The following is a 20,966-nucleotide window of genomic DNA, read 5'->3' as shown; positions in this document are numbered from 1 at the left end:
AACGTAGAAGGCACGTGTTTCTTCATTTCACCAAACGACACGAGACCATTTCATTGCGAAGTCTACCTGAAGCGGACCTTTACTGTCCCTTTCGAATCAGCTAAGCCTAGACAAGGACGGGTATCGAGTAGTACAGCCGCCAGGCATTAGCGGTCTTGGCCTTGCAATATACGGCTTCTCTGTAGCTGTACAAACTTTGTTACTAGTATAACTGAGGATCTATTACAACTGCAGTTTCAAATTGCAAGGCCTCGAGCTAGAGGGTAATAGATGGCAGTTTCTATGAATATCTTGGGATAAAGAGAGGGGACATTGGGACCCTAGCAACAAGCCATGTCTGAATAGTGGAGAAATTTCGAACGCTCTCTGTTGAGTAAACTCCTTATTGTTCAGGAAGTTTATGTTACATTGTTGATTAATGGATGCTAGGCAAATGGGCAGAGCGGTTTCGAGTCAGTTAGTGGAATGGGTTTGGGCCACTGAGGGGGCGGGCGCGGCTGGTGACGTGGCAGAGCAAAAGTAAATAATCTCTTGGCCTCGCCAGTCGCCACACGCTCGCAAAGTCGTAGATTATGCATGTGTGTGATCGTGAAATTCGGCTTCGGCTCTGTAGTACTGTTAAGTATTACTGTCGATTAGCTTATGCGGAAAATTCCACCGATTCGGGGACAAATCCAATTATTGAAGTGACGTCGCATCCGTAGTAGTTAATAAAAAGTACACTTTGATCTTTAGTTTAAGTTCCATATCACGAAATGGTGCTCAAAACTTGATCACAACTCAGGCAGTGACGAGCCTTGGTTGAATTTTAATATTTTGATCAAACACGGGATGTTTTCGTAATACGGCCATAAGTCTGCATTACAATTTTGAGTCTTCATGTGAAGATCAAAGTGTATTTTGTTTATATTTCTTTTCTTGATGACCTCACTAAGAAAATAGAGGGATATAAAAATTGGGAAAAGGTCGTGTGTGGGTCGATCCATTGAGCTAACATATCAATGGGTCGATCACTCAATGTCGTCATTAGCAATACCAGAGACAACAGTCCATTAATGACGGTGGTATTATCTTTGGTATCTTAACAGATATTTTTTCTTATCCGTTCATTTGGCGTATCAATTCGTTATTATCTACTTGTGAAATACTACCTACGTTATTTATATACTTTCCACGCATTTTCTGTTAGCAGTCTTGGAGTACCTGTGTACTTGTGTAGTAAGTTTAAATGCACTGACGTCATATTTGTCTTCGACAAGACTGTCTGTCGCAGTCACCGAGGTGATTCTTATGTGCTATTAGCATTTAAAATGTAATTATGCAAATGTCGACCCAAACACCTACCGATAGTGTGACGTTCGGAAGGCGCCAACATCGATTACAGCTGAATTGAAGTTCACAACTCATTATATTCTGACAAATAGGGTAATCATGATAAACATTTTCATTCATATTGTAATTTGTACTCATAAGGTAATACAAAATCTTAAGTAGGTTTGTCTGCCAACAGCCACGGACAAACAAGGACTTTTTCATTATGGGAGTAACAAACAACGCAGACAAATAGATTAGTCTTTTCTTTTTACATTAAAAAGTAGGTTACCTTATAATTCTTACAATTTACTAGCTGTGCCCGCGACCACATCCGCGACTTCCTAATAATTTGAATATTTTCCTCCTCCTGCTCCTTCCTGGATAAAAAGACAATCCAACATTATATTTTTTTAAATTCGAACCAGTAGCAAAACCGCGAGCAGAGCTTGTCCAGAATTACCTTCATGACCAAATTACCTTACATTCGTCATTGATGTCTTCCTCGGAATTCCACTCTGTACAACTGTGCAAAGTAATTATGACTATTCTAATGAGAATGGCCTATAGTAATTTATACAGTGCCATTAAGGGAAGAATTTAAATAACCGTGGGCTAACAAAGAAATGTTGTGAACAAAGCGAATGACTATTGTATGCAGTACGCATGATTACTGAACGCAAAGCAATAATAACGTTATTCAGCAAATTGTTGATAACATATCGAGTAAGTTACGAACGACTATGATATTCGATACAATGAACTGATTATTGGCTTCACGTTTTGCTGATATTTACACACACAACCGTGTCAGTTTCTTTAAGAACGCATTTAGACTTGACATGCTTTAACAAATCAAAATGAATAAATGCCTTATATCAAATTGTTATGTTAAAAACATTACAGACTATTGTCTGTACAAGCACTAATAACTTGGCAAATGACTGGAAAATTATCTTCATTCATCGCTGTTGTTAATTTCTGTTCCGTGTTTCATTTTACTAAAGATCATTACTTGCTTGAGAAAGTTATTTTTTATGTTTGCTTTTATAAAATTATTACAGAGACAGAGTGCTTAAAAAAGTAATTATTTTCAGCCTTTGTTCTTTCCCTGGGTCTCATATCTTAAATGCCATAGCCAGCTACAAAATCCACTCGAAAATCCAAACGTATGCTTGAACTGATACATAACGTATTTTCAGTATTCTGTAACACTCGTGTCTATATTTAGCAACGGTCCAATAATGCGAAAGGAGCTCTATTAATCGAGTCGTTAGGTTTATGCCCTTCATTATGGATTTGACATCGCCAATAAATTGGTCCTCGTCACGTCTCGTGACCGAGCTGTATCCACTACATTTATTTCTCACTAGCTGTGCTCCGCGGTGTTATCCGCGGTTTATTTTCCCGCAGTAAAACGTAGCCTATGTGCTAATGCAGGGTGTATTTTATTAAAATTGCTCCAGCCGTTAGACGTGAAGAAGTAGACATACACATTCACAAACTTTCGCCTTTATAATATTAGGATGAAGTAATGTTAGGCTATTGATTTCGCCGTATGAAAGTGGAATTTAAATAATAACGATCTTGGAGCGTACCGTGCGACCTCCAGCGAACGTCCTTCCCTCCCCCTTCTTGGTCTAGCTTCGAGATTCTTCTAAGGTTTAAGAATTAATCAGATAGTAAATGTTCAGCGAATTCCTCTATGTCAAGTCTGCTAATTATCCGTGTATTTATTGTATTTCTCTTTGTAAGTAATTAAAAAAAAACAATAGTTGCTATTTAGTTTTCTTCCATTGCTTGTCACACAGGTGTATCTTTAATAGCTCTCATTAACTCGTTTTCACTGCTGATTGTTGAGTTTTATGGTCACAGTTAACTGTATTCCGCGGGTTGCTGAAGAATGCGCGTAATTTCACAAGACTATGAGTGCAATTTAGGAAACACGTGATTGCCATTAAATGATTGGGAATTACCTGTATTGTGACAGGTATCCACCGAAGCGCATATTTTGTAAGTGAATATCACTAGGACGATAGTGTCATTCGGATTGTTGCATGTTAATCATGACTTATGTATTGTTTTCGAACACTTAATTATATTCCTAACCCAAAGATACAGAGACACGTGCGTAGAGAATAAATTCTGTCTTATTTTCTTCTTCGTGTAAAAATTTTCATGTTCTTTTTAATTAAAACTATAAAACAAAAATTGCTCACTCACATTATTAACGCCCTTTTTCTAAAGAACCGGAAAAACCTCTAGAGAAGTGAGATACCCATTATTTACCAACAATTACCCTACTCGTCGCGCCGGTGATGTTGTGACAACGGTCCCCATTACGAGCACAGTACATTCATTACTCTATTTAGAAATCTAGAGGTTTGTTTTAGAAAGTTTTTTTTCTTTAATACGAAAACAGTTTTCAAGGAAAATATGAAGACTAAACTAAACCAAACGTCAGCAAAGTTCTGGTTAGTCATAGAACACGTCGTCATTAGTAGAGTTGTCCCAAAAACTGACAAAATCCACATACCAAAGAGAACATTACGTAAACACATTAAGATAAGGAAAAAGGTGTACCTACTTAACACTTCTAAAATTCAGAGTCCGTTTCAGCTACATTCACCATGCTGAAAATGAGCTCTTAGTTGTCTTAAGTTATCAGAATCGTCACAAGTGAATGTCAGAATCCGGCCCAATGTCAAGCGCAACAGCGGACCTATCACGTCGCAACACTGACGCAAATTGCTCGCATACCCTCGGATTAACGTTAATGGTCCGCTTACGAGATCACTGACAAGACAAGAAAAGAGATGCCCCGTCTTCCTTATCTAAAGTTGATAAGATAACGGTGCAAATCCAAATGATATTATAATACTTACACACAACATTATCTTTGTCAACAACATTTTTATAGTAGAGGCCCCGAGACCAGAAATAATCATATCATTTAGGAACTTACAAGACTTATAGATTAAATTGAAGGTTGAAATCTGAGCAATGGAAAGTTAGGGGATTAAATGATTAAGATTGTTGTTTTTGATAAAAAACAAGTGTAATACTCGTAGAACATAAACACAGTTTTGTTTTAGCAGTGACGCATCAGTCATCAACCAAAACAAATTAATTATCGTCAAACATACTATAAAATTAAAGTAGGTACCTACGTGTGAATTTTGTTCACCTTGTACGAGTAAGCCGAACTTGTAACTTACCTCCTGACTATGTTAAGAGACGTCACCGCCCTTTACGATGAGCTCACTGGGTGTTAGGGATGCTCACTTTAATGAAATTTCAGTGAAATCCAGACAGAATGCGATAAAAGAAAACAAAGTTGTTTTCAGCAGTATTCAATGTCAGTGACCTTGAACCCTGGCTGTGGAGACACTCAATATATCTGCCAGAGGTCGTGGAGAGGCACGAGGCAAGTAAATGATCAAAACAAAATTGCTCTCGCAAAAAGGCCATCGCGAATCGTACCCTATCCACTTTTTTGTCTTCGCTTTGAGTTGAGAATCTATTGATACTGGTTAACTCTGTAGCCAATCTCACGCCAAGTTATATCACCGGCCGGTAATAAGAAATCGGCACTGCTGAGTTAGATGACCTATTTTTATTTCATTACACAAATATTACAAAAAAAATGTGTTATCTGATTATGTGACGTAAGATTATGCGAATATTCTACAAACCGATGAAGTAAGACTAACAAATTAGTGTTTCCATTCAATTAAGAACCGCCATCAAAAACCAATTCTTAATGGAACTTTCAATAGTAGTCAGCTATCGCATTTTCAGTTATTATCATGTTTAAACGTTTATATTGCTGGTTCAACAATGTGGAAAGGTATACATAATAATATTGTAAATGTTGTTGAGGGCGAACTAAATCTGCAACGCATTGCGGGTCGGGCTATTTTACTTTTCCAGTGCATTACAGTTCTTGCATTTGCAGGATAGACTGAGGCATGCTTTATATGCCCACTATTGCCCACAAAGACTGATTCGCTCTTGATTATGATCTTACATTTAGACGATTGACCCGAGAAAGTGGCCGTGGCTTTTATTACGACGTGGAGTGGCTGTTGTACAATCTCTTCGGCCATTGTTTTGATGGTATCAGCAACAGAACAATCCTACATATAAGTACAAGTTCGTTTCTATATGCGATTGTTACAGTAGAAGTGGGTCGTTCGAATCATGTCGATCATTCCGATTCTGGATAACTTCGACGTCTTCAGAGCTTCGGTCTTTGATCTATTTACTGTTAGTTCCTATGAATATTCTCGTAGTTCCATTGTTTTCGCAGATACGGAAAGCACCGTCCAGCTCTATGTTACTTGGGCGTCACGGTGCGTTCGCACTTAAAAGGACTATTCAGAAATACGTTGTTACGTAAAAAGTATACACGATAAGATTACCGTCTCTCTCACACGTGCCAGCACCCCGGTGTGAATAACAGAGATGATAGAGTCGAACAATAGATTCCGTTGCAGAGTGCAGGGCCTCGGGTTATCTGCGTTTATCATGTCTGCACCAGTTCGCTTGTGGCACTCTTTCCAAAGTTTGTTAAACATAGGTTTTATCTATCTTCGTTGTACGTTGTACGTAGTTTGTACTGACGCAAACCCACGGTATATTTTGTTGTGATGTTAATTCGTTAGTGCATTGTAAGTTTTTCAATTTTGCAATTGAATAATATTTTTGTTTACTGAATATGTATGTTAAAACATCTGTTTCATACACCGTATTACTTGTATTTATTGCTTATTTTCGTACCTACTTAACGTGTATAGTCATACGTTGAGTGATTTGGGCATGGTCATTATGCCCATAATTATATTATTTTGGAACAGTATGATAATTTTAGAGTTCAGTAGAGCAGGTAAAATTCTACCTGAAAACTATTCAGGTACAAATCTTTGAACAGGGTTAAGATAATTTAGTAGGAAGCTTAACTATCTATTCTCTCACAAAGTGACTACGCCAGGCGGGATACGAGTGGGTTACCCGGTCGTTGGATCGGTCAGGTGCGATCTATTTATACCGCCATCCTGCAGCGTCTCCGGTGCGCCTGTTTACCTTGCCTAGCGAGTCGTAGTTGCTATGCAGTAAAAGAGCAAACTTTGCCACATAACAGATGTTGCGCAAACAGAAACTCCCAAGCCCCCTGGCAGACTTTACGGTGGCCTAACTTTAATCTAGCTATTTATCTTTGTCTAGATAGGTAGGTAATTTCAGACAGCCCGTATTCGCCTCCCTTTGCGTGTTGCTACGCCTCCCTGGGGGCGCGCCAGTTTTTTAGATGAAGGTCTAGGCAAGCCGTCGTCTTATGTTTCAATTACAGTTTACTACAAGTGTATACATATTAATTAGAACTATTAAACTCTGGAAAAAACGGAAAATTATTCCAGAGAATAAATAATAGCGAAAAATTCAAGATTTATTGCGTTTTCAGACCAAAACCTCAAAGACATTTCAGAGAGATATCGACTCTCTTGATGTCACAGGTTTGACAATGCCTTCCTGCCTTTAGTATGAGGATAAATAAACATAATAGTCTTTCGTTTATTATTGTTATGACCTCGTAAGTTGCTCAAAGTCGAACTGCCGCTAAGCAGCATTCAGACTTTATTGTTTAGTGGCGAACATTATGCACAGACTCGAGTTATATTACACCAGGGGTTCCATTAGCTTCGTCTGGGCGATTACATTAATTATAACATTCTGATCTTTGACATTTCTATCTTGGTATCGCTTGCTGGTGCACGTTTAATTATTCATGAATTATTTCTCAACGAAACATTAAGTAAAATTAAAACCGATGATATGCCATCAGGAGTGACATCTTATGACGTAACTGTTATGCGTAACAAACCCTCCAGCGTTTTTCGCTTCATCGTGAGAATTGATGTAAGTTTGGAAGAAACATTTATAATACTCAATCTGTAGAGTGTGTTTTCCGAAGCACAGTTTTATTGACTAAAGAAGCCTTTGATTAAAGAAGCCTTGCAATTCAATGCCCTAACCAAATTATTCATAAATTTCCAATTCACAAGACGTGTGTCCTTCCTGGGAATCGAACCCAGAATTTCCGACTCACGACGGCTTAATAGAACATCTGTTATCTCAGATTGGTCCAGTAGCGGTCATTGAATCTAAACACGACACTATACAATGATCGTCTCGAAAAGCCGTGGTCTACTGACTCCATCGTTGATAACCGCGGTGCGTCGCTATTTGGAATGTTCGAGACGGTCTGAATGAACTGGCGAATGCTCCTTAAATAGATCCCACTATTGATCGCCCCTCGCAGGTATGAAGGTTCAAAGCAGATGGCTTATTATCTGATTCCAGTAGCAAAATCGTCGACCAAACTATGGAATTCACAAAGTTAAATTACATCATCATTATAGAAGTATTCGAACTGTCGTGGAAACAGGAAAATAATGTGAACCTCTTTATCTAACAAACGTGCTAACTAAATCCTAATTGAAAAAATGTATTTACAATACACAAGCTGTAATTGAAGCGTGAAAACCTTGTGCCAATAATTTTGTATTCAGCCGTTGATAGCGTTTCTGTAACTGGCATCAACAATAGGCATCATGACAGTGTAGAAATATTCATAAGGAAGGATATTCAGCGTAGGTATAATAAAATTCAATCTGGAATATTACTACAGTGGGTTATAAATGTGGTAGATTATTTAATATATAATTTATACAACTTAAATTAGAATCCAGCGAATTTTCCGGCTTCCGTTTGACAATTCGGCTCACGTGATCGACGCCCACGCTCATATTTATCACAGAATCGCGTACCTACGTCCATTTGGCTAAAATACTGAACAAAGATAAAACTCGATAAACGTAATATAGGCAAACATTTATTAACTTTGAAGCAATGACCCAGATATCAGTAATTTTTTTTTCATAATGTTGTTATTAATAAAAATAATAAAACCGACTCCAAAAAACCTACACTAAAACGTAGAAAAATAATTACTAATTACCTACTTATTTATTAGGACGAATTATTAATATTTATGTAGGTATACCATGATTGATACTTCTGGAGTCGGTGCCAAGATTATGAAACATGTAAAGTTTGCCTGCACCGACTCCAAAAGTATCAATCATGGTATACCTACATAAATATTAATAATTCGTCCTAATAAATAAGTAGGTAATTAGTAATTATTTTTCTACGTTTTAGTGTAGGTTTTTTGGAGTCGGTTTTATTTTTTTTTATAAAATTTTACTTATTTCTTGCTTTTTAGTTAACTAATTATTACCTTGATGTTACCACTGAAGGTAGGCAGTACACTGAGACCAAAAAAAATTGGTTCATAATCGGCGGAGATATTGCGCATAAAAAAGTTCATCCCCAATTTTCCACCCTTGGGGGTGAAATATTTTCTTCAAATTCGCATGAAACCACCCTTTTGATAATACCTATTCAACAAAAAAATAATCGTTCAAATTGGTTTATAATCGGTGGAGATATTGCGTATAAAAAAGTTCATCCCCAATTTTCCACCCTTGGGGGTTGTTTTTTTTATTATTAAATTTAAATGGGACCACCCTTGAGGTATTACCTATACGCCGAAAAAAGATTTGTTCAAATCGGTTCATAATTGGCGGAGTTATCGCGTAACAAACATAGAAAAAAAAAAAAAAAAAAAAAACATACGGGTCGAATTGAGAACCTCCTCCTTTTTTGAAGTCGGTTGAAAATGCGCTTCGAACACTAGATAAATACAACGACGTTTTGTATGACGCACATTTAATTTAATGTAAATGTTAACACTACTATACTTTGTGTAGTATTCTAATCAATCTTGTTTAATTTATACTTCATGTATTCTATAATTATGTAGAGTTGAATTTTTTTTTTTTTATCTTTGGACAATTTCACACAGCGCCAGCTAGCCCTAAAGTAAGCAACTTAATGCTTGTGTTATGGGTGCTAGCTTAACGGATATACTACTTATATACTTTTTTTTTATTAAATACATACATTAGGGTGGTCCTTATTTTTCGACTTTTGAATTATCCCCGGGGCACTTTCTCATTCGATTATATACCTCTAAATATGAAATTAGCTTTTTTGTTTTTATTTTTAGTTAAGATTTAGAGGTCGCTACCAGCTGTCAAAATATTTACAAAAGCTTTGAAAATCTTAAATCATGGTTTCATAAATGTTTTATTTAAGTGTTTATATCACATTTTACGTGCAAATGAACATCGCAAAGATAGAATAGACAATCGCTTCTTGTCCCCTTCTCCCCTCAACACATCTTCTATACCGACCATGGTACCGACGCGTCGAGATACTAACAAGTAAACTCTTATATCTTAAAAATAATTGATTCAAATATGTACATTGTACATAATATCTTAGTTCATAGCAACAACGATAATTTTGTAATATTTTTATTTGGCTTTGGCTTTAAAAATAAATGAATCTAACAAATACCTACAGATTTAGTTTTTACTTAAAATTCAAACCTTGGTAGCGACCCCTAAATGTCTTTTAAAAATTAAAAAAAAAAAATGAAAGACTTTCATATGGTATATATTCAAATTACGTGGTGCCCCGCAAAATATAAGAAAAAAAATTTTTTTCGTAGGAATAAGGACCACCCTAACATACATATTATACATATTTACACCCAGACCCGTCACAGAAATTAAAATTCATCATTTCAATTTCTGCCCGGCCGGGAATCGAACCCGGGACCTATCGGCATAGTAGTCCGTTCTGAACCACTACACCAAACGGCCGACATAATTTCGAATTATTTCGTTTCTTGTTCTAAGTGTTTACGTGCGCAAGCATCATGAACAAGGAATGTCTTAATTTGTTAACGTTCTAAGTAATAGCCCATCAAACGCTTCAAATCTTGAGCTATCAAAACAGTTGCAGCGATTCGATAGCCGACGTCTCGGGACATTTGCCAGTATTTTTCGATGCGTATACCTATTTTCCTGGAATTATCTGTTTCCTCAACAGAAAGCTTTTAAATCTTTTAATATATTTCCAAGAACGTACAGTTTAAAAACTTATCTTCAAGTTCAAGAACGGTAGTAGAATTTGAACAATAATCTTGCAAACACTTTAAAATTCATTGTAAGGCACGAGTCCGACCTAAATCCACATTCTATAGCCTTTTGTTTGTTTGGAATGAACGCCCCTTATTTTTTGTATACTAAAGATTTTATTTGTTTTATAGCAATCCTAAGAAGATACTTTAATTTGTATACTTAGAAATCACGTGTAGGTTTTTGTTATTCATCACGTTTTTTACTTCTCGAGTTTCAGGATATCTTGAAGGATATTTTCGCTAAAGCATATTTACAGAATCCTATGAATACCTTTGCGCTACTGAAGCGTAATTAACGCGACTAATTATCGTATCGAAGGCCAGCGGGTTGAAAATACTATTATTATCCTCTAATTAAGAGGCGATCTATCGAGTTTTTCCGAACCATCCCACTCGGCTATTTGTATAATGTACAAACAAGTACATTTTGATGGAGGTAATCAATTTGAAATTCTGCGTAATGGATTCCATAATTCGCAAAACAACGGAGGAGTGGATTTTATGTAATTCATTGAATAGGAATATTCTGGGAAGTTTGTTCCATTACAGCTAAAAATGTTGTATGAAAATCCAATTTTTTAGCCATAGCTGCTGTTTCAAACTTTCAAATTATTGGAAAAACATCGAAGAGAAAAATGCACTACAAGTGCGGAGCTCCAGATTCCGTATTGCATTTTCTACTGGCGTTGAAATTACGGTTACTCTACAATACCATTCCAGAGAGCGGCTTGTTGAAATGGTAGTCCACTCGTGCAAATTGCTGTGAAATACCACAGCACAGTAATCTGTGGTATTGCTTACAATTTATTTCGCTTCACGAGTATGAGCCATTTTGTAAGTTGCTCTTGATTGCTTGAATGAACTAGCTTCTACCGCTTTTTGCATTCATTGGAAATATGACCTAATTTTCCAGAGTCCAGACACAATATCCGGCAGTGTCAGATATAAAATCGATTGAATCCAAGCCAATTGAAAGATGAACGCAGCATGCAATCCGATAACATGCTCATATAATGACTGAAGGTGTTAAAAGAAAGTGATATTAATACCGATGGGTAAAGTTACTTGTGTTTATGTTTCGAATATCTCAGCAATTCTAAGATCCTTGCCAAAAATATGATGAATGCCTGAGCGGATAGAGTCGACGATAATATGGTGCGTCACCCGATGTTTATATTCAAGGCGTCGCTTTTGCCTGCTGTTACGCACGTCAAAGCGTTTGCCCCTTGGTCCCATTGCCGAATTTATTATTATTAAGACATTACTTTCGGCAGTTTCGACTCTACGTCTAACTTAATGTTTCAGGTCGGTATCTTTCGATATGTTCACTGCACTCTATTTTATGTGTCCAATTTGGTCATAAATTAGATTACGACATCCAGGCAATCAAATATTTTTTCCAATACCTACAGGCTTGCTCCTAAAGCTAGTGTCTTTTCAGTATCTGGCGCTTGGAGATGTGTGATGCCATCATCATTTCTGCCCACACAGTCTCACAATCCGGAACATACTTATTCTGTTCCTTATACATTATTTTTCCTCAGGATTCTGTTTCATACATTATGTAACAAATAAAATCTAATGGCGTAATGGAATCACAAAAAATGTTGACAGCCGAATTCATGAAGAATATAGCAAATTCATAGAATTAATACAAACGTTCAAACTCATCAAATGATTTAAGCTCCTACATAACATGATTGCGTTTGGGACTGCTGTCGTTGAATTTTATGAACGCCGTTAATTGAAACGATACTCCAACAATTTCCTACCATTATTTAATTTTGGTGAATTCTACTTACGAGTTACGGGACACGGAATAATATTTAAATACATAATTCCTCTTAAATATTGATTTCTGTGTTTGTTGGAATAGAAATTGAACTGTTTCATTTGTAATCAAGGTAAAACATTTTTAAATTGAAAATACATGGGTATGATGTTATGACGGGAAACATCAGAACAGCGTCGGCTCCATCAATTAATTAAGATGATGACGAAGACGGAGAAAATGATAAATGAATACCATCTTGCGCTCTTGATCATGGCACCGATCCAGAACGGGTCGAAATATTGAGACGATTCCGTTTATATATTGTTTCCATCTCGTTTTTTGGATCGAGCAAAAAGCGCAGGTGTGTTCTTGGAGGTATTGTCACGCTCCGTCGCGTCTCAGTTGTCTGCCAGGGGCAGGGCAGGGCCTGCCCTGTCGCGTGCATGCAAGTGCCGGTTTTTATGTTTAACCGAATGCTCTAGTCTGGTGCATTGCGAGCACATGATTCGCATTTTCATCATGATACTATCGGTGCCTCTTCTTTATCCCTTTTATTGACTTTTTTACGTATTCCGTTAGGTAGTATAGGGTTAGCGTGAATTTTCTACGCGGCAATATTATGAGCTTATCGTTTTTATTATAGAGCAAAGTAATTATTACTTAAAGTAATCTTGCTTATCATCAGTTTACAGAATATTTAACACGTAAAGTTGATTGCGTAACTATTTATGTCATCGGCTCATCGCATCGCAAACACGACGTGCGCTGCACATCCCAGCTATTATTTCCTCAAACATACTGACAATAACATGTTCTATTCTGTACGGGAAAAAATAAAAGTATCAGTCGTTATCTAAAAATATTGGCGAGCACTATCAAACCACATACGTCAAGCTGATAATTTTGTACTTATAAAAGTTTTACACGATAGCTAGACTTAGTACGCATGATGCATGCGAGCATTATAATAAAACATGATCTTATTCAAATGAGACGCTAAAACTTGTTGAAAACCTGCTGTAGCTAAGAATAGCGTAATTTTATTCAATACATAGTAGGTACAGGTACTCAGATGACTGAACAAAAACTCATCGATTTCCTCTACATTGTGCTCCGCTCTAACAACAGGCTCATTGATAGTCAGTGAAACAATGAGCAGGTTTCCTGTTAATTCATTAACCAGTCCAGTAATGAGCGTCACCAACCGCTGATAAATGGTCCCACGGTTCAACGGACATCTATCTATCGATTTCCAGTCGCCTGTATCGAGATATCGACCGATCATTCCGTGAACGAGAGACATTACCGCGCAGAATGCAAATATTTGCGCTGGCAGCTGTAACTAAATCCTTGTTAAGGTGGTTTAATACTCAACGAGCGACACCCAAACCCCACTCGATCAAATTCTCTTGTGTAGAGACGGAGCATACTTTCATCGTTCTATCTTTGTTGTCGAGGCTTCTATAGAATGTTTTAGGAATGTTCTAATGGGCGGTCGCCTATTACATACATGCGCGAACATTAATTTGTCAATAGCATTCAATGGCTTTGATCCTTATGTGCACGAATTCTAGTTGTACCTAATTTAGTGTGTGATCAAGAGTGACCAACACACTTTTCGCATACTCTTTATGTAGGTACCAACTTACATTCAAGACAATATCAACCACCTCAAGAAAATAATTCTCTTTTTCCAGATCATAAAATCTAAACCTAACCGCCTTGCCACCAAGCCCTAGTTATTAGTTTACAATCGCTCCGCTATGTCATCATTGCGAAATGCTCTAGTTGCGTGCTCTAAGTAGGGCTGCCTCTTGTAAACATAAAACATTACACAATTAATCCATTTAGCAGTACAGTAGCAACAGTAGTGCACCGTCTCGAGCCGCTAGTTACTGTCTTATGAAACGTTGCGATTTCAAAGTCATTGCAACTATTACGCGATTGATGATGAGCCGAACAAACGTACTTATCGGTACGTTGCTCGCTTGGAACGAAGGTCGACAGAACTTTAATAGACTTTAACAATTTACGTAGATTGTATTTACGACGTTTTTGTTAACAGGCTTCTTTTTGCGTGCTAAGGCTTGTTATTTTAAAATAAGTTACCAATTGATTAACGTTTTAACATGCAATGGGAGTCAAATGAGTGTGTATGATTTCTCCTCGACAGTTTTCACTTTTCTCATGATCAGTCTACATTCCATCGGTGTCAAGCGCTCTGTACGAGTAATCGTCTCGTTATGATCGTGCATTAACTCCTTAAACGATTTCAATTTGTTCAGAAATCTTGGTAGAGTCGCCAGTAACTTCACTGCGAACAGATTTCCAACTTTGTTTTGAGTCTGATAGCTAGATTTAAAAGTTTTTATCTCTGGGAAGTTAACGGAACGTTTACGGCATACGTAATATGGTGCAAAGACGTCACAGCGTTACGTCTGGTTACGGGGTGTAGGAGCAGCTGGCGTGGGCGGCCCGGCGAACTCTACCGACGGCTAGCGTGAACTCCATTCACACAAACCTCTTACGATTATAGTCGGCCGATGTTTTTATGTCAGGGACAGCTCAAATCTATTGTTCGTCCTATAGTTACTTAACTAAGTGAAAGCTAGCCAGGATTTCTACTTGACTTGTTGAAGCTATTTCAACCTGAGATTATTTTTTGATGTTTAGTTTTGTTTCATTGATAAAACGCAAATCTGGTACAATTCGATATACCTACTAGTAAATCCGTCACATTATTCTATTCGCCAAACAGATATTTTCTATTTTTTTTTAATGTAGACGACCGTGATCGAAGAACTAAACGAGTCAGGTGTTAAGGTTAGCAAAATGTAGTAAATTGTAGGGTACAATAATGAGATGCCTACAATTACTTCTATTTATGGAATACAGAGGGTTTAGCAATTCTTCCAAGAACTATTTTCTTTACTAGCAGCTTACAGTTTGAGGTGTAGTTTGCTACAATGTTTTCTGTCGGAGGAAGATTATTATCGCATCAAATTGCTAGTTTCCAGCACGTGAAGCCTGTTCATGTGGTTGTAGCTAAATGGATGGATGGACGGACGAAGCGCCTTAGATATTGCAGTGGACAAACGGCATCTGTGTAAACGCGTCAACCTTCGCTTCTTCAGGCAACTCACTGACGTCTGAGTCTGACCGATATGTACTACCATTGTTTTTGTTCGCAATGCGGTTTATTTAATTTAGATGCGTCATCTGTTTTCTATAGCATATTTTTGTATTCATTACTGCCAACGTTTCGCATAAAGTTTTAGCACAGTAACATGGTGTGTTATCTATTGGTTTTATCGGTTTTGACGCAGCACAAATCTTCCAGCTCCCAATTTATTTGATTAACCTTAATAAGCATTCTAACAAAGGGAGCACTTTTCTCGCAGTTATGCTTACGTGTAAAAGATAATTACCACTGCACTCGTCTACACGAGCCGGCTTTTCGTTTCTCGTCACACGTTTGACACACTTTAGACGAAAGGCCCCGGCCGGTTTGTGTACCGTGTGAACTGTGCATGGATCTAGCGGAGTGGATGTTATGCTCGCATCTGTGTAAACTGACCTTCGACGCTTGCTGACCGTCAGTTGTCGCAAAAACGTCGTCATAAACACGTTTGGTATGCTTTGATCGGATTAGCAACGCAGGCGCAAGGCATCTTGTTGATATTGACTGATTTTACGACATTCTCGAAACGTTATACGATCCGAACATGGAAATGAAAATGAGACGTGCTATAAAAATGTGAGAACACTCTCTATCAACATTCAATATTATCTTTTCCCGGATTCCCCACAATGTAAACACGTATCCCTAAAACTACAGAGACATTAAATGAATCATATTAAGCTTCATTTACTTAAGCATAACCAGCTCTGGGAGGTCGTCCTTTAAAAATAAACGGTCTGTCTAATGTCTGGTGGTCTAGTTAAAAATATACGCTCATTCGGGTAATCATTTCTGCCACGAAATGCTAAAAAATGTGTTCTTTAAGTTCGTGATGTAGACTAGGTAAATATTTTAAGTTATTTGTTGATAGCCCAATAAAATAAATAAATAAATTTCTGCGAAAGCAAACGTTCATGCTTGTTTGTAGAAAATTATGTTTTTATAACGCTTAGTTGACTCTACGTAACCTCTAAGATAGACTTCCTTCTACTGGATCTGGAGATGTAATTTTAACTGATTAAATACTTGTGTAATTATTCAGTCAGTGCTATGCCTAAACGAAAATGCTGAAAAACCAATAAATTCTGAAATCGTTTCATCTCAATCACTACATAATGTAGAGAATTTAATTAAGATCATGCAGTAAACATACTGTAATTAGGTCTGCTTTAAGAACTACAGGTGAATAAAGCCATTGCAGTATTCCAAATAGCGTTGTAGCATTTGCTAAAAGGTTGCTTGTTCAATAGACGCGAGCCGGTCCTTTCCATCTACGGCACTCTGTTCGTAGACCGCTCGTTGTGTGACTCAGTAGAGCCGACACAGTGCCGGCCGTGTCGCCTTTGTAGCGTGGGGAATTAGCACCGTTATCAAAATGGCGGGCGCTCGGCTGGCAAGCGTTGCAACGCGGTCGTTGACGCCGCGCGGGGCGCGGGATGGCCGCCATCGATTCGGACCGAGCGGGGACTTTGCGCGGCATCTAGCGGCGACAAATGGAACTAACGCGCGTGCTCGCTGCCAATAGATGGCACTGATTAGGGTTGCAAGATAAAAGCAAGCAGGTGGAATGTATGCGGGTAAATCCTAGGTCCTAGGGGAATGCTAGAAATTAATAAAATTAAAGTAAGCATGATATTATGTGGACGGTTACTCTCACACCTGCTCGTATAGGTCAGCAATTTATGCATTGCCGGTGACGATTTCCGAACCCTTGTGATTAATTTTACCTTGAGAACTAAAGATTAAATGGCAATGCCAGATTTTGTATGGAAAGTGGCGTCTTTTTTTTTTCGCGCGGCCATCGACCAAACTTTGTTTTTTGATTACAAAATAGTGTAATAAACCAAACTTACTATGGCATGTATACCTCTAAACGCAGTCTGAACTGAGTTACGAGCATTAGAAGTTTGATGATTTTCATACTAGATTTGCTTTTTGTGCGCAAGTTTTGTAAGAAATTGCAACAAAATATTGCGCTATTTTTTGTTGCGCTGATTCTGCTCCATACTGATGTCTGGAGCCTTTAATGGATGGTACTGTTTGTTTATACATACAATCTCACTATTTTGTTGCAATTTCTTACAAAACTTTGCGCGCAAAAAGCAAATCTAGTATGAAAATCATTAAACTTCTAATGCTCGTAACTCAGTTCAGACTGAGTTTAGAGGTATACATGTCATAGTAAGTTTGGTTTATTATACTATTTTGTAATCAAAAAACAAAGTTTGGTCGATGGCCGCGCGAAAAAAAAAAGACGCCAATTTCCGGCATTGTCTTTTCTCGCACGATCTCTCGAATTTATTAAACTAATTAAAGTTTTGTTGCTTCTTATCCTAATGAAATGTATTCTTTTGTCAACAGTGCAAAGACTTCGAGAAAGTGGGCGCCACCATCGCCGTGACACCGTGCGACGTCGTGGAGGAAGCAGACATCACCTTCTCGTGCGTGGCCGACCCTCAGGCTGCGAAGGAGGTATGAGCGAGCTAGCTTGCCGAATTTAGGCTCTATGGAAGTCAAAGTCAAAGTCAAAATTTCTTTATTTGTTTAGACCAGGGTTTCCCAATTTTTTTTTTGCCAAGGAACCCTCATTGATTATACTTTTCCTAGCGGAACCCTACTTTGATAAATGGAAATTTAAATGAAAAACAATAAAGATTTTATGCAATTATTTGTAAACAAGTCGGTGCGCGCGAACAACGTCGGTCACGAAACGTGGGATAATATTTTTTTACGGAACCCTTGCGGCCTTTCCACGGAACCACAGGGTTCCGCGGATCACCTTTCGGGAACCGCTGGTTTAGACTAATAAATATAGTGCTTACAAATCGTCATTTTGCTCTTAAGGAGCCTCTACATGTGTACGAGCACGATCGTACATCCTGCTGCACCGTCAGCATTGACCGCCGGGCGACCCATGAACCCTCAGCGTGCGCCGTCGGCACTCTACACCGACGGCACACTAGCAAATACTTATAAATGTGTACAATCAATAAATTATGTATAAATACCAATAGCATTATAACAATAAACCAGATATCAACCGTACGTCGTTGTGTCTCATTTCCCCCCGCTGCGGCCAAGACACCCTTAGCCGTCGCTATGATCAGTCCGGTGAGTCTGCCGGGCTGGCAGCGGGTCCCCGCCGCCTACCTGCCGTCCTAACGCTGCTACCCTGGGCGACCTGGGAGCAGCTTCCTTCCTATCAAACCTTATTATGTCTAAGTATTTATTGTTAGGCAGGGCTAGGGCTCTAGGGACTTAGTGTCTTAGGGAATAGGGACTCTAGGCTCACTAGGGAGTTAGTTCCCTTCCTGACCGCATATCCCGGGCACGGGAGCGGTGCCTTACGAACACTGCCTCCCGCCCGTACATCTTCGAGCCGGATTAATGATCTTCGATTGCTTAAACTCTTCGACCATTTACCATTATTGATATTCAACATTAACCAAACAATGACCTTATTTTGGTCTTCCAATACCTAACCAATTGGAAATTAATTTATTTCACTACCATTATTTGTTACGTAATGTAAACATCATTCATAATAACTTTTAGCGAGCAATGTAGCAAAACTGACCAACTCGTGAATTAACATTTTTACCGAGCGCGGTCTTAACATCATCATTATCATTATTCATTATCAAATAGTAGCAAACCAAGATGCTATCCATTTTACCATTATTTTATGTAGCGAACCAGTCTACATAATTTATTTACCATTACCAAATACGGTAGCAAACCAAGAAGCTATCGACTCTACCATTATCATGTTATGCGGCGAACCAGACTGCATAACTAATTAACCATTACCATTTAAGTTAGCGACCAAGAAGCTAACAACTTTACCATTATCAAGTTATGTAGCGTACCAGTCTACATAACCTACGACCATTACAAAACCAGTAGCAATCAAGACGCTACAAACCAAGAAATAAGATCGACCAGGTAGCAACCAGAAGCTACAGATCTTAAAACGACCATTTTTACCAAGTTGTAGTAAGCAAGAGGCTACAACTAACTATTGTTTTATTTATTTATCACTGTGGCTTGTGTATTGCCACAAAATATTCATTTTTCATATTACCATACTTTGCTACATTGCGAGCGCATTACTACCATTCAGCGATTCTCACATAGTTTCACCTTTCTGCAACTAAGCATTTCGCAGTCCATTGACTTTATAACAAGTAAAATAACATAACATTTTTGTATTGTGTTTTCAAGTAAATAATATTATCATTAGCAGTGTAGGTTACCAATATTAGTTAGGCGGGGGAAATTATAACAACCACAACTACCAATACTTGTCCTTCACTACCATCCTAATTTCTACTTTTCCTACCAACGACAACTACCATCATCAACGACAAGTACCATCATCTACCACCAAGTTGAGCAACTACCACCATCATGAGAACATCACCAATCTGACAGCAGCGGATCAGTTACCGGCCTCCCGGAAGTGGGTCTCACCGGTAACCGAGAAGTCGCAGATGCTGTTCAGCGCAACATAAGCCAAGAGGGCACCATTGAAGAGGACAACAGCCAGGAGACAAGCAGCCTGGATAATCGACCAACCACTGGGACATCAGCCTGGCCACACCAGCGCCAGGCTCCACACCAGCAGCCTGGCCACACCAGCGCCAGGCCCACCATCAGCCTGACCATACCAGCCTGGCCACACCAGCGCCAGGCCTCCCATCAGCCTGACGATACCAGGCTGGCCAAACCAGCGCCAGGCCCACCATCAGCCTGGCCACACCAGCGCCAGGCTCACCATCAGCCTGATCACACCAGCCTGGCAACACCAGCGCCAGGCCCACCATCAGCCTAGGCAACACCAATGCCAGGCCTCACCAGCGCCAGGCCCGCGAGCATCCTGGCATCACCAGGAGCCAGGCCCGCGAGCTGCCTGGTCAATCAACCAGCCAGGTGGACACCAAGTGGACAGCCAACCAGAGGTCCACCACCTGGGTCATCAACCACTCATGGAGTCACCGGCAGCCAAGGTCTTCGGTCATCGGGCAGCAGGGCAGCCACGTGCAGCATCCTCCGCGCCTTCTTCTTCTGCGAGGTGCCAATATGTACGAGCACGATCGTACATCCTGCTGCACCGTCAGCATTGACCGCCGGGCGACCCATGAACCCTCAGCGTGCGCCGTCGGCACTCTACACCGACGGCACACTAGCAAATACTTATAAATGTGTACAATCAATAAATTATGTATAAATACCAATAGCATTATAACAATAAACCAGATATCAACCGTACGTCGTTGTGTCTCATTTCCCCCCGCTGCGGCCAAGACACCCTTAGCCGTCGCTATGATCAGTCCGGTGAGTCTGCCGGGCTGGCAGCGGGTCCCCGCCGCCTACCTGCCGTCCTAACGCTGCTACCCTGGGCGACCTGGGAGCAGCTTCCTTCCTATCAAACCTTATTATGTCTAAGTATTTATTGTTAGGCAGGGCTAGGGCTCTAGGGACTTAGTGTCTTAGGGAATAGGGACTCTAGGCTCACTAGGGAGTTAGTTCCCTTCCTGACCGCATATCCCGGGCACGGGAGCGGTGCCTTACGAACACTGCCTCCC

At 39.2% G+C, this 20,966-nt stretch overlaps 1 protein-coding gene across 3 annotated transcripts in view; it reads left to right on the top strand.

The window, feature by feature from the left end:
- LOC135081224 (cytokine-like nuclear factor N-PAC) overlaps positions 1-20,966 on the top strand; it is a 52,408-nt gene that overhangs the window by 21,349 nt on the left and 10,093 nt on the right. For all 3 annotated transcript variants that reach the window (XM_063975974.1, XM_063975973.1, XM_063975972.1), the window contains exon 8: positions 17,740-17,850. In XM_063975974.1, the coding sequence (XP_063832044.1) occupies positions 17,740-17,850 (111 nt within the window). The remainder of the gene's footprint in view (positions 1-17,739; positions 17,851-20,966) is intronic.

The sequence above is a fragment of the Ostrinia nubilalis genome, chromosome 19, assembly GCF_963855985.1.
Source record: "Ostrinia nubilalis chromosome 19, ilOstNubi1.1, whole genome shotgun sequence".
In the NCBI taxonomy this organism is placed as follows: domain Eukaryota; kingdom Metazoa; phylum Arthropoda; class Insecta; order Lepidoptera; family Crambidae; genus Ostrinia; species Ostrinia nubilalis.
This window is presented reverse-complemented; position numbering and strand designations above follow the sequence as displayed.